Source organism: Poecilia reticulata, chromosome 5 (assembly GCF_904066995.2).
Source record: "Poecilia reticulata chromosome 5, P_reticulata-male-v2, whole genome shotgun sequence".
Taxonomy (NCBI): Eukaryota; Metazoa; Chordata; class Actinopteri; order Cyprinodontiformes; family Poeciliidae; genus Poecilia; species Poecilia reticulata.
The window spans coordinates 13,885,785-13,896,986 of record NC_088834.1 but is presented as its reverse complement, the minus strand read 5'-3'; the positions used below and the strand labels follow the sequence as shown (position 1 = coordinate 13,896,986).

At 40.2% G+C, this 11,202-nt stretch overlaps 1 protein-coding gene across 2 annotated transcripts in view; it reads right to left on the bottom strand.

The window, feature by feature from the left end:
- The window catches only part of uba7 (ubiquitin-like modifier activating enzyme 7), a 35,153-nt gene extending 28,504 nt beyond the window's left edge, over nt 1-6,649 (bottom strand). Inside the window, exons 1-16 of one of the 2 annotated variants that reach the window (XM_008408713.2) lie at nt 6,292-6,649; nt 6,109-6,176; nt 5,850-6,018; nt 4,332-4,466; nt 4,076-4,182; nt 3,902-3,992; nt 3,541-3,673; nt 3,275-3,372; nt 3,043-3,192; nt 2,656-2,820; nt 2,075-2,179; nt 1,881-1,961; nt 1,107-1,262; nt 711-876; nt 418-614; nt 244-308 (exon numbers count right to left, since the gene is read on the bottom strand). In XM_008408713.2, coding sequence (XP_008406935.1) covers nt 244-308; nt 418-614; nt 711-876; nt 1,107-1,262; nt 1,881-1,961; nt 2,075-2,179; nt 2,656-2,820; nt 3,043-3,192; nt 3,275-3,372; nt 3,541-3,673; nt 3,902-3,992; nt 4,076-4,182; nt 4,332-4,466; nt 5,850-6,018; nt 6,109-6,155 — 1,865 coding nt within the window. In that variant the 5' untranslated portion in view covers nt 6,156-6,176; nt 6,292-6,649. Of the gene's footprint in view, nt 1-243; nt 309-417; nt 615-710; nt 877-1,106; nt 1,263-1,880; nt 1,962-2,074; nt 2,180-2,655; nt 2,821-3,042; nt 3,193-3,274; nt 3,373-3,540; nt 3,674-3,901; nt 3,993-4,075; nt 4,183-4,331; nt 4,467-5,849; nt 6,019-6,108 lie in introns of both variants that reach the window. The other variant, XM_008408712.2, reaches the window with a different exon arrangement.
- Nucleotides 6,650-11,202: the final 4,553 nt, after the last annotated feature.

Sequence of the window (11,202 nt, the reverse complement as noted above, 5' to 3'; positions counted from 1 at the left end):
TCACTTTTGCGACAACCATGTAATTTAACTTCTGATTCACAGTTTTGCACCACTTTGTGCTGATCAATAACATAAAATTAAAGTTTGTGGTTGTAATGTGATCATGTTGAAAGGCTCACATTTCAGTGGGTTTAATGGGTTTGGTAACAATGTATTTCCATGTTATTGTAAAATAATTAGGAAGATGACTAAACCCAGTTCTGAGCTTAAATTAGATCAGGTGAAGCTGAAGTCTTGCCTCACCTCAAGAAGAGATTCACATTTTCAGGTGTTTGTTTAAACAGTCCTTCAAACTGGTCTCTGGCCCACTGAAACAATAACATGTTGGCACAGTCACAGTTTGACTGTTATTCACCTGGATACATAACTTCTCACTTTAATAAAGACCAACACAAAGCGAAGGAGCTCATTGAGTACCTGCAGCGTGTGCTCAATTCGGTGTGGGAAGTTCTTCAGAGTGCACAGCGGGATGGCGTTTCCGGAGCTCGACTTGCCCGGCCCGTAGGACTCGGTCAGACGAGGCACCACCACCAGAGTATGACCTTTGCTTCCTAAAGTTCCCCCCTCCAGCATCGGCTTGTGGTGCTGAACGCAGCGTTTATCGAGATAAACCCCTGGGAGCCCACAAAGAAAGGATTGACCATTTTAAAATGTATTTTCACCACAACGCGGCAATGAGGGATCGATCTCATAACGCCGATGGCCTTTACTAGCTTCCACGTTATCGAGGGCTGCGGCCACTCCATCCAGCCCCATGAAGAAGCTGTAGTCGTACACTCCCTCGCTGTCGGGGTCCAGGCGGTTCTGGTGAGCGGTGATTTTAATCTGGGGGTTCATCTCTGCCACCGCTTTGGCTGCAACCTCAGATTTGGGTTTCTGTTTGTGGAGACAAGAGCAGATAAGAAAAGTCTGACAATTAAAAGAGAAAATAAGGAACTTAGTGAAGACTTCATTTGAGTATTTTTACATACGAGTTACATAATCTGACAGAAGGACCATCAGACAATTTTAACAGTGAAAACTGGTGACACTAAATGTGGGTTAAACTAAAGCAATCACACAACCCTGTACCTGTCTGGTTCAATGAATTTTGTGTTACTTCTCACCCCAATATCCTTAGATCTGAACAAAAACTGGCGATTCAGGTTGGATCTTTCGATGTGGTCCATGTCCGTTACAGTGATGCGGCCTTTCTCTCCTGCTCCGATCCCAATCAGAGCAAAGTTTTTAAGCAGTTCACAGCCGATAGCGCCAGCTCCAACCTTAAGAAACAAACAAAATATTCCCACATGTCTTTTAAACTGAATTGACACAATAATTATTTTATTCAGAGTTACATTATGAAATGTTGTAGAATGTTGTATTTCATTAGTACAGTGGATCTCAAGTGCAAGTCTTTCAAGCTTTGCCTGCTAATAATAAATTTGACCATTTGGATTTACTTATAAATAACTAGAGATATATTTGGTGATTAAGAGTGTAAACCTTTTCCTAGAAGGCTGGGAAAAATATGGTTTGATTGCAACTTAATTCCAATACATTCCTAATATTCTGCAGCCCTGATTTAATTTATTACTGACATGTTCAGCTCTTACAGTGAGTAAAACCCCAAATAGCGCACAACGTCCTCTTCAAAAATAAAAACAAGCATGCAGCCAGTGAGTAGCAGGGAAATGTAAAGCTTTGACAGGAAACAGAGATGGGACTGAGCCCTTTTAAGTGACCTCTATAGCAAACGGTTCTCCCTGCCAGGAAGTGAATCCCATTTCCTGTACGTGTCATCATTCACTCAGGAGATCAAAGTATAGCACAAACAGGATTTTGGGCATTTCCCAAGGAACGTCTGCCCTCTGCTGGACATACGTCTAATCTTTTCTCACCATGAAATACTTTTGGTTCAGGAGCTTCTGCTGAAACTCTGATCCGAAGACAACGATCTGCGCGTCGTACCTTGTGCCTTTCTATCAGAGAGATAAAAGGAAGAACTGAAATCACGGAGTAATCATCAATCAAAACACTGACTTATTGACAAGGTTAGTGGGTCAGCAAGACTTAAAGCAATCATTTCACATACTGATAAGAATGAGCTCTCTTGCAGACAACCTCCATCTTCAGGAAGACATTCCAGGGCATCAAAATAAAACCACTGTTGGAGAGGGGTAAATTTTCCACTGGATGCCTGCAGAAATATTTAAACAAGTCGAAAAAGATGAGATTGGAAGTGTATCAGAACATGTGAAGGTACGTGGATCAGCCATGAACAGGTATGCACCTATCAATCTGGCAGAGATTTGATCCTTTTTCACTACATGCAAAAAGGCTCAGAACTGTAACTAGTTTTAGCTCATAAACACGTTAATAAACAACAGCATGTACTGTCATGCACTTATTTTAGCTGAATACAAATCAAACAAAAGATGGGAGTGTGTGATTTGATGCATGCAATGGGGGCACTACTGGTCCAACCTCAATTAAAATCAGAAGTTGATGTCTGCCAGTAAAGAGCCTGACTGGTGCATCTCTAGCCACAGTTTTCTAGTGTCTCTATATCAGACACCAAAGATCTTATCTGAGCTGTTTTAGTATCCAGAGCTTTTGCAATACGGGGCAACAGCGTAAAAAGAAGAGAGTTTCATTTGTGATGTTTGACTTCACCTTAATAACTTCCTGAGCAGCTAGGCCTCCAAAGAAAGCGTTCATGGGAGCCAAATCTCCCCTGGCGGTGTACGAGAAGATCCTCACTGCAGCTTCATCTAGTTCGTCCAGTTTTGCGACTGAATTCAACTTTTTCACCATGTCAAGCAGCAAATCTGCATCTGACTGTAAGAGTTAATGAACAGTTATAATGAGTGAGTTGAAACAACCAGATGGGTTACATTTTACAGGGATGTGTAAGAGTATTTGACTCCTAGCAGATTCTGTTTAGTCAAACGAACTTACTTTTAAAATCAAGCAAATAATCTGAGTTAATACAAAGCTACAGTTTTTTTTTTAAGTTTTTACAGCAATGTCATTATATCATCACACAGCATTTGTACCGACCCGTGACCAAGGATGAGGGAGCCGCTGCTCTTTCTTCACAAAGCTGTGGAGGGCTTGGAAGGCCAGGTGCAAAGTGTTATGTCTGGATATTTTTCCGTAGTCATTCAAAACCAGTAGTTGATGGTCGTTAAGAGCCTCACTCAGTGGTTTCTGCAAAGCATGTTGGCAATATTTTACATCATGGGGGGAACGTTTCTTTTTAAAAGGTAATCTTGAAACAGTCAACACCTACAAAATTCAGCGTGAGAGGCTGCTTAACTTCAGTCACCACTCCGCCTCGTTCATGACTGGAAAAGCTGGAAGTGTCACAGATGCTGAAGGAATACGGACCTGGTGATCGAGGTGACAAATAAAAAACAGACAGAAACATAAAGAGCATTTTACTTTGGTCCCCCCCTCAAGGGTTAGGCGTGTGAAGAATGTCATTCTTAATTGTGTTGCAACCAATTAAGAAAACCAAAAAGTAAGTCAAAGTGTTTTTAGTTAAGCAACACCAACCGCAGACTTTGATCTCCACAGAGGACAGACTGTTGAGCTCTGTCATGCCTTGGACCTCAGAGAAAATGACCTTAGTGCCGTCAAAAAGTCCATGTTTCTGGTCATCTGCACAGATGACAACTCCAGGATTGTCCTGAAATAAATGCCAACAAATCGAAGAAAAATATTTTGAAGAGAAATGGTCGCAAAAGTATTATTCCAGCACATTTTAGCTCCACTGTGTGACACTCTAAGGCAGTTAATTATAAAATTCTGAAAATTATTGTATATATAGAGTATATTTGTCAAATAGCACATTAAACATGATGTTGTGTTACACAATTAGCAGCTATGATTGCTAAAAATATAAGGCCATTTTTACCTTAGTGATCCGGTCAATCATCAGTGATGCAGGTATCTCTCCATCCCGATCCAAGACCTCAAACTGATCTCCAAAGTCACAGAACAACTGGCTGCAAATACATATCGAAATTGACACATCCTTCATCACCACTGTCTCAAATTCACTGCACACTGTATGCATGCACCCACTTACCCACAGAGCCCTTTTGTGTCCGCGACTATTAACTTAATTCCACGTTTATGGCAGAATTCCCCAAAACGCTTCTGATCATCCAGCGAGGAGTCAGTGAGGACGACCACCTGGAAGAACGACAAGTGTTAAGCTGCAAGTTAAACACATGGAGACACTTTCATTTGTTTAAAGATGAAAGTAATTTCTCTGCTCATTATTGTTACAGGTGAGGGAGTTGAAGTCTTTATATGCCACCAGTGAGTGTATGAAACAACACCTGGTAGTTTAGAAGAAGGTCTTCGTTTAGTGGTCCGGTGTGCGCTGACACAAGCACGTGTGGATTCAACGCAGTCAGCTGTGGGATGGACGATGTGGCTCGGTTCTGACCAAGATCAGACTCATGCAGAAAAAACTGAACGGACAACAAAAAGATGAAAATAAGACGGCTTCAGTGTTTCAGGTTTAAGATTCATCCCTGGCATCCAGACTGTGCTCTGTTCTCAGAGAAATAAGGAAAATGTTCACACTGACATTTCCTGTAACTGAACTGAAATGGTTTGTATGTAAAGTATTGTGACTCTGACTGTATTGTAGCGGAGATATTTTGGACAACATATGGACCTGAATTCGCAACAGGAATGAAGTGGGCTGAATTTAATTGGATCTGAATTTTACTCCATTATAACTGGATTGAAAAGAAATGTATATAATTTGATGCCAATCTGATTGTATAACTACAACATGCTAGTGAACATATAGCGATCAAGACATCATCACAATATGACACAAAATGTGATAAAACATGACTGAAAACAAAATCGAGGAGTGAATAAATACAACCGCTCCTGCCCGTATATGAGACTTGCATACAATTTTGTAAGGCTAGATTTAAACATGTTTATATTACAACTCAACCTGGAGTTGTAATATAAACTCCAATTGAAAAATAACACTATGTGTTGCAGCTATGTTGACCTGGTCTATTTATCCTATAACTAGATTTAATTGGCAACAATTCGATTTCAGTCTTGTAGCTGGGTGTTTGATGATTTGATCTGAATTTAATTGAATTAAACAGAATTTAATCAGATTTCAGGTTCTGACATTTGAAACAGATTATTGTAATCGAATGGGAACTTGTTGTATAGAACTGGATCTGAATGTGAGTCGTGTTAGAATAACCCCAACTGAATCATATTAACTTGGAGTCTCTTGTAAAATGACATATGATAACACCTTTTATTTTTTTCACTGGCTAATAAAAAAAAAAAGAAAGAAAAGAAATTGCTTCAGATTAACTTTCAGATATGTTTATTTATTTCTTTTCTGACTGTTTTTCTGCTGCTTGTTTGTTTATAACTAAAAACATATGGGTGGCTCCAGGGTCGCAACTACATATTATTCAGGTGGATGCAAAAACATAAATTGGCGCCCCAAGGAAGGTACGTCAGGGTGAAGGAGCGTTGCATGCGCTGCATACCCAACTTTTTGCGCCACTGGGTGGCTCTGGTATGTCGTCATAATGAAAGTAAAAGTTGTATTCAGTCACTGACATTTTCCTTCAAACTTATCTTCTTTTATGTGTTAAACTAAATTATCAACCTTTATGGAAGGACGGAACATTTGAAAAAAATATCTTTTTCAGATCTACCAATTAAACCAATACAATAATCTACTGACAGGTTTTCAAAAATGCGGAGCGATCAGGTCTGGCAAGTCATTGCCCAAGCAGGAAGTTCTCTACTTTTCCAGATTTTTATCAAATGCATTTATCCTAAAAGCCAGCAGACAGTACCTGTGAGGACAGGTCAGACCACTCCGCCTGACCCTCATCCTGAACAGTGACAGACTTTACTCCAGACAGGATCACATTCTTGGCTATTTCCACTCCCAGCCCCTTCATCCCTGCAATGAGGATCTCAGCTGTGCCCATCCGGCGCATCGCCTCATGCCCCAGAACATACCTGCGCCAGAAACCAACCAGAATAATAATAATAATAATGAACTGAGCACTTTTTTAAAGTCTCCCCCTAAACAGCAGTGTTGTCACTTACAGCTGGCGGGAGTAGAATCCCTCATCGATTTCACCGGTTCCTGCCATGTTGATCACACAGTTTCCTGTCTGAAACAAAACAACGTGACTTTGCAGGGAGGGGAAAAAAAGATGGATTAAAGCTGGATTCCGAAGGCGAGCAGGCAGCCCGAACCAGGAACAGGTCGAAGTCTGCAGGTCTAACCTGGGAGCTGATGACCGGAGATTAAACTGCCGGTATTTCAGTTTCGTTTCAGTCGATTTTCTCCTCAGTGACTTTAAAAAAAGATCATTTTTTAAAAAATCCTTCCTTGTGTGCCTTCGTATGTTGGCCACTAGGGGGCGGATCAGGACTTTTAATAGAAATCAAGATATGCTAACATTTCTGTTTTTACTAATAAAATAAAATATCCTCCTGACTACCAGTAGTTCATTTTTGTCCTCTGTAGAGGACATTTCTAAACTTGAATATCTCCCACCCCCTGCATTCTACTGAATTAATTCCTTTTGGTATCTGGAGAGGACATTTAGGGCTTTTCAATGATACCACATGCGAAGGGGTGGGACTTTTGTACGTACCTTTTCCTAATTCATAAAAATGGCATTTATCAGTAATAACACATTTTATGGGAAGAGACAAAGTAAGTGCAGAAAACCTTTTATTACCTTACAAAGACTGTGGGATTTAAAAATAAATGGTGATTGGACAATATTTTTTTCCTGGTAGTCAGGAGGATATAAGCCTTCAGTTAACTGGAGCTACTTCCTTGAAGAAGGATCCGTCTCTGTGCTTGACTTAAATCAGAATAATCTGTACTGTTTCCAGATACCATGCAAGTTCAAAGTCCAACTACATCGAGTTTAAGATGAGACGTCAACAAATGTCTTCTCTACTTCGCAGTAAATTTATTTCTGCAGTTTCTGAATTTATTTAATAAATAATATCTAGATGTTTAAAAGTTGCTAGATTTGGAAAGGAAAGTAAGAGTTATAAAAAAAAGCTGCACAATTTATTTAGTAAAATGGTCAAAACTCAGAAAGAAATGTTAGTTATTATGTTTTGCAAAGAAAAGAAACGTGTGAGATAGGTTCTTTAATACAGAAAAGACAGAAGGCATTGTGTTTGGTCCCAAAAAGATTATAGTGCCCAACTATGAGACTTAAGAAACTACAAACCATGCAGGATATAAAAGAGAGGTTATGGACTCAGACTTAAACTGTTTAGACACATTAAATCTGTTAATAAACCAAAATGTCAGTTTCTTAAAAAGATTGTCAATCTGTGTTCAGAGAAACTAATGCATGCTTTTATTTTTAGAAAATTTGACCGAATTCTCTTTAGCTGATTCTGAAAAGAAATCAGTGTCAGAATCTTGACCAAAGCCATGAAAGTGGCACACCAGTTCTTATATTAGTGTGCTGCCTTCATGCTTATAAGAGGATAGATTTTAAAATCCTCTTATTGGTGTGTGTTCAACCTCTAACGCTATTTATTCATGTTCTTAACTATTTCTCTTAAATCTTGCATTCTGACATTTCCTTTTTAAGTAGCACATGCATCCCACTGCAAACATCACTCACGTATTCTTAACATTTATTATTTTTTTCAAAAAATATATCAGGCTTTTCAGCAGAAAGTCAGGCCATGACACATCGAACACACAACACAGCAGCCGTGTACTCCAGGGAAACCGAGCTGCCTGTTTTCATTCATGAAGTAAAAATATCTACGTAATAAGGGTGATTCAAATCTGAGTTTTCTAGACCAAAAGAAGCACAGCACACCCAAAGATTTTTGACAAAGCCTGTCAGAGGAGTTGTCTCACAGGTTTTAAGTTATTTTCTACAGCAGAGGGATTTGCCCAGCCATACGTTGGCAGCTAAAGAGAGAGAACGCTGATGGCGAGCAAAGAGGGAAGACAAGCATAAGCATCAAAGGAGCAGAGACGGCTGTCACCTGAGCAACAAACAAGACAACAATAGCTCAGCTGTAGCATTGCTGATGTAACTTGAACCATGTTATTGTTGGGACTTTAAGTAGGTGTAAACTGACGCATTGTTTTTTTCGGGGGGAAGTTTTGCTGCTTCTTGGTGTGAATAGTGAGAGATCAGTGCTTTAAGTTGGAGAAAATTCTGGTCTCTAAACTTGTTAATGTTTAGAGACCAAGTCAAACTTGCTAAGTGACTGAGGCTATGCTTATGGTGACGCAAAGTCAAGTCAAAGTTTATTTCTAGAGCACTGACCAAGCTGACCAAAGTGCGGAACAAGTCAACGGTGGTTAATAAACACACATAATATTTGTTGAGTGTATTTATTTAAAATACAGAGAGAAAAACGTAAATTCATCTGGGAAGACATAAGAGCATGGATCACTCTTCAGATCCTCAAGAGGGAGATTGCCTTTTGACCTCGGAGGGCCAAAGAGTCTCACAAAAAGGACAAAAAGTAGCCCTGGTCTTTCAAGTACGATTTGAACCATTTTCTCACAATTTCAGAAAGTCTGCCTCTGTCATGTTTCTGGCCCGTCTGCCTGCTTTGTTTTTCTCCTCAGCACTCACTTCTCCCATCAAGCTCAACTGGTTCTCCTGCATGCTGCTGCGCTGGAGCACAATCAGGCTCATGTCTTCCACCTGTTCACCATCAGTTATAGTCAGCTCTCAGGCAGGCAGACGGTGCCAGATTTTTGAAAACCTTTGTGCGAGTAGATATCCAGCATTTCCTCCTTACCTGACCACAATCTCGAACACGTTTTTTTTGTCTCTTGGCTTTTCCTACCCTGTCTAGCCCACGTCGGATTCTTCACTGGCTTCTGTTTTGTGGACTCGACCCTGCTTCTGCCTTTTGACCTCTGCCTCCTACCTCGCCCCTGGATTTGTCCGCCTGATGCAACATCAGCACGTGTTGGACCCTTTTCTGCGCCCTGACCACTGTTCTTTGCCTGTCCCTCAGATAAGTTTTGCCTTGTTCTGCTTCCCTGATCCTGATCCTGCCTCAACCCCTTGACCTCCCAGTTCTGATTCCCCCTGGATGTGTCACCTTGCTACTTACCTCTGTGCTACCTGAATTCATGCACTGGAGCCGTCTCCGTAGTACAGAGCTGTTCGGCCCTCCATAGTCAACCCCCAGGGACGACTCCTCATCCTCCACTACACTTTAAGAGGTTTAGTGGCTTCTCTTATTCAGCCTTGGGCCCCAAGACTAGAAACCACTAACCCGCTTCTCCGTCCTCAGAGGTTCCTGCTCCATTGCTGGTGGTTGCCATACCCTGATTCTCAATAAAGATCTTGTTTTTTCTACTTTGTGTCTGACTGAAATTTTGGGTACTCAGTTCTGAGCATTACAGCCTCACTATTCCCATTCATATATCAGTATGATGTGTGCTGCAAGGCAAACAACTACAGAGAATAGTGAAGTATTAGTAGATCTGGAGGGGATCTTTATTTCTTTGATGGAAATAACAGTATTGCATTATTGCTTAAATGGTTGCTAATTTGATCCCTCTGACGAAACCAAATGTACAAAAGAAAACTTGCCCTATGAGTCTGCAAGAGTTGCAAAATGAGAAGACATGATCCACCTCTGTAAAATTAGAGAAAATGAGACCAACAAAAAAACCCCATAAGTGACATGTTTTTACAGAACGTCGTCACAGAATAAGACTCTTTCCTGCATGTCTCACGTCTGCCAGTGCCGCTTCCCTCACCGTGTGCGAATGAGTCTGTGACAGGAGGATCTGCTCTAAGTATCACCAGTTTCCCCCAGGAGGTAAGAGAAGTTGTTTTTGAGTGACACGAACCCGGCCAGCATCCTTCACCCATTATAGCCTAGAGGAAAGAACTGGCCTTCTCGACAAGCCCTCTGCGTTTTTATTTATTTATTCTTTTACGGTCCTGCGTATGCACCACCCCAGCAGCTCTCCCACTTCCACTGTGTTAAAAATGTTTCATGCCCTTCAAATATTCAAACTCCTCGACATGGTCAGCAAGATGACCCATTGCTTTTTCTTTTTTTTTTTTGTTTTACATGTTTTTGTTTGTGGACCAGACTAGAACTCTGCAGAAGTGATAACCAAAGTCAATGTCAAAGCTATTTTATTTATAAACATCTAAGACTTACAAGTTGCACAACAGTAAAATAAATTAAACAAAACAAATACATTTAAAAAGATTAAAACAGAAGTAGTCAAAGTTCAAAAGTAGTTTGTCTGATGTGTAAAGTTGTTCCCCAAAATGAGGCCCTCCACAGCAACTCTATATTTTAGGGGGTTCACGCGAGGGTCAACCTTTAATATCTGAGAATGATGGTGTTAAAATTAATTCATGTAATTCATAGACAGCAAAGTTAGATATTTATATACACTGCAGAAACAAACAAATAACCAAAGAAGCTCAGCAGCTGGCTGATAAAGAGTGTTAGTTTACATCCCTTGCTGCCATGATTTTAATGACTCATCACATGTTTAATCATCTGTGATTTTATTTTAATTTAATGGGGAAAAAAAGCAATTGCAAAATTATGTTGTTTTTTTTTTGACATAGCAAAAATAAGGTTTGAAGGCAAAGTCAAAACCTTTCATGCTTAAAAATGGTCAGGGCAGCAAAACAACTCCCCCCCACCTACTCCCCCCCCCCAAAAAAAAATACAAATCAGATAGGATCCAAAATGCTCTGAACTTTTGTTTATATTTATAAAAAAAATAATTAAAAAAAGATTTTTCTTACACTTTGGTAGTCAAATTATGTGAGTTCCACCTTCCTCAACCACCAATAAAAAAGATGAACACACTATTTCAGTCCACCCAGTTTTTAAAGCAGTAGAGCCTACTGCTTATTAAAAGTGGTGGAGACAAAATGTGTGCTTGTGTGTGTATGCACACACACACACACACACACACACACACACACACACACGCACACATTCACACACGCTTGGCTAAATTAAATCTCTAGAAAACAAATATTTACATATTTACACATGCCAGCCCCCACTCTCCTGTCAATGTTTTTTTTTCCCCCAGTGAGGTTGATACCTTGTCAGCACCACTCATGGGTGCACTTCCATGGCAACAAGATGACCTGAAAGAGAAGGAGAGAGTCATTAATATCACAAATGATA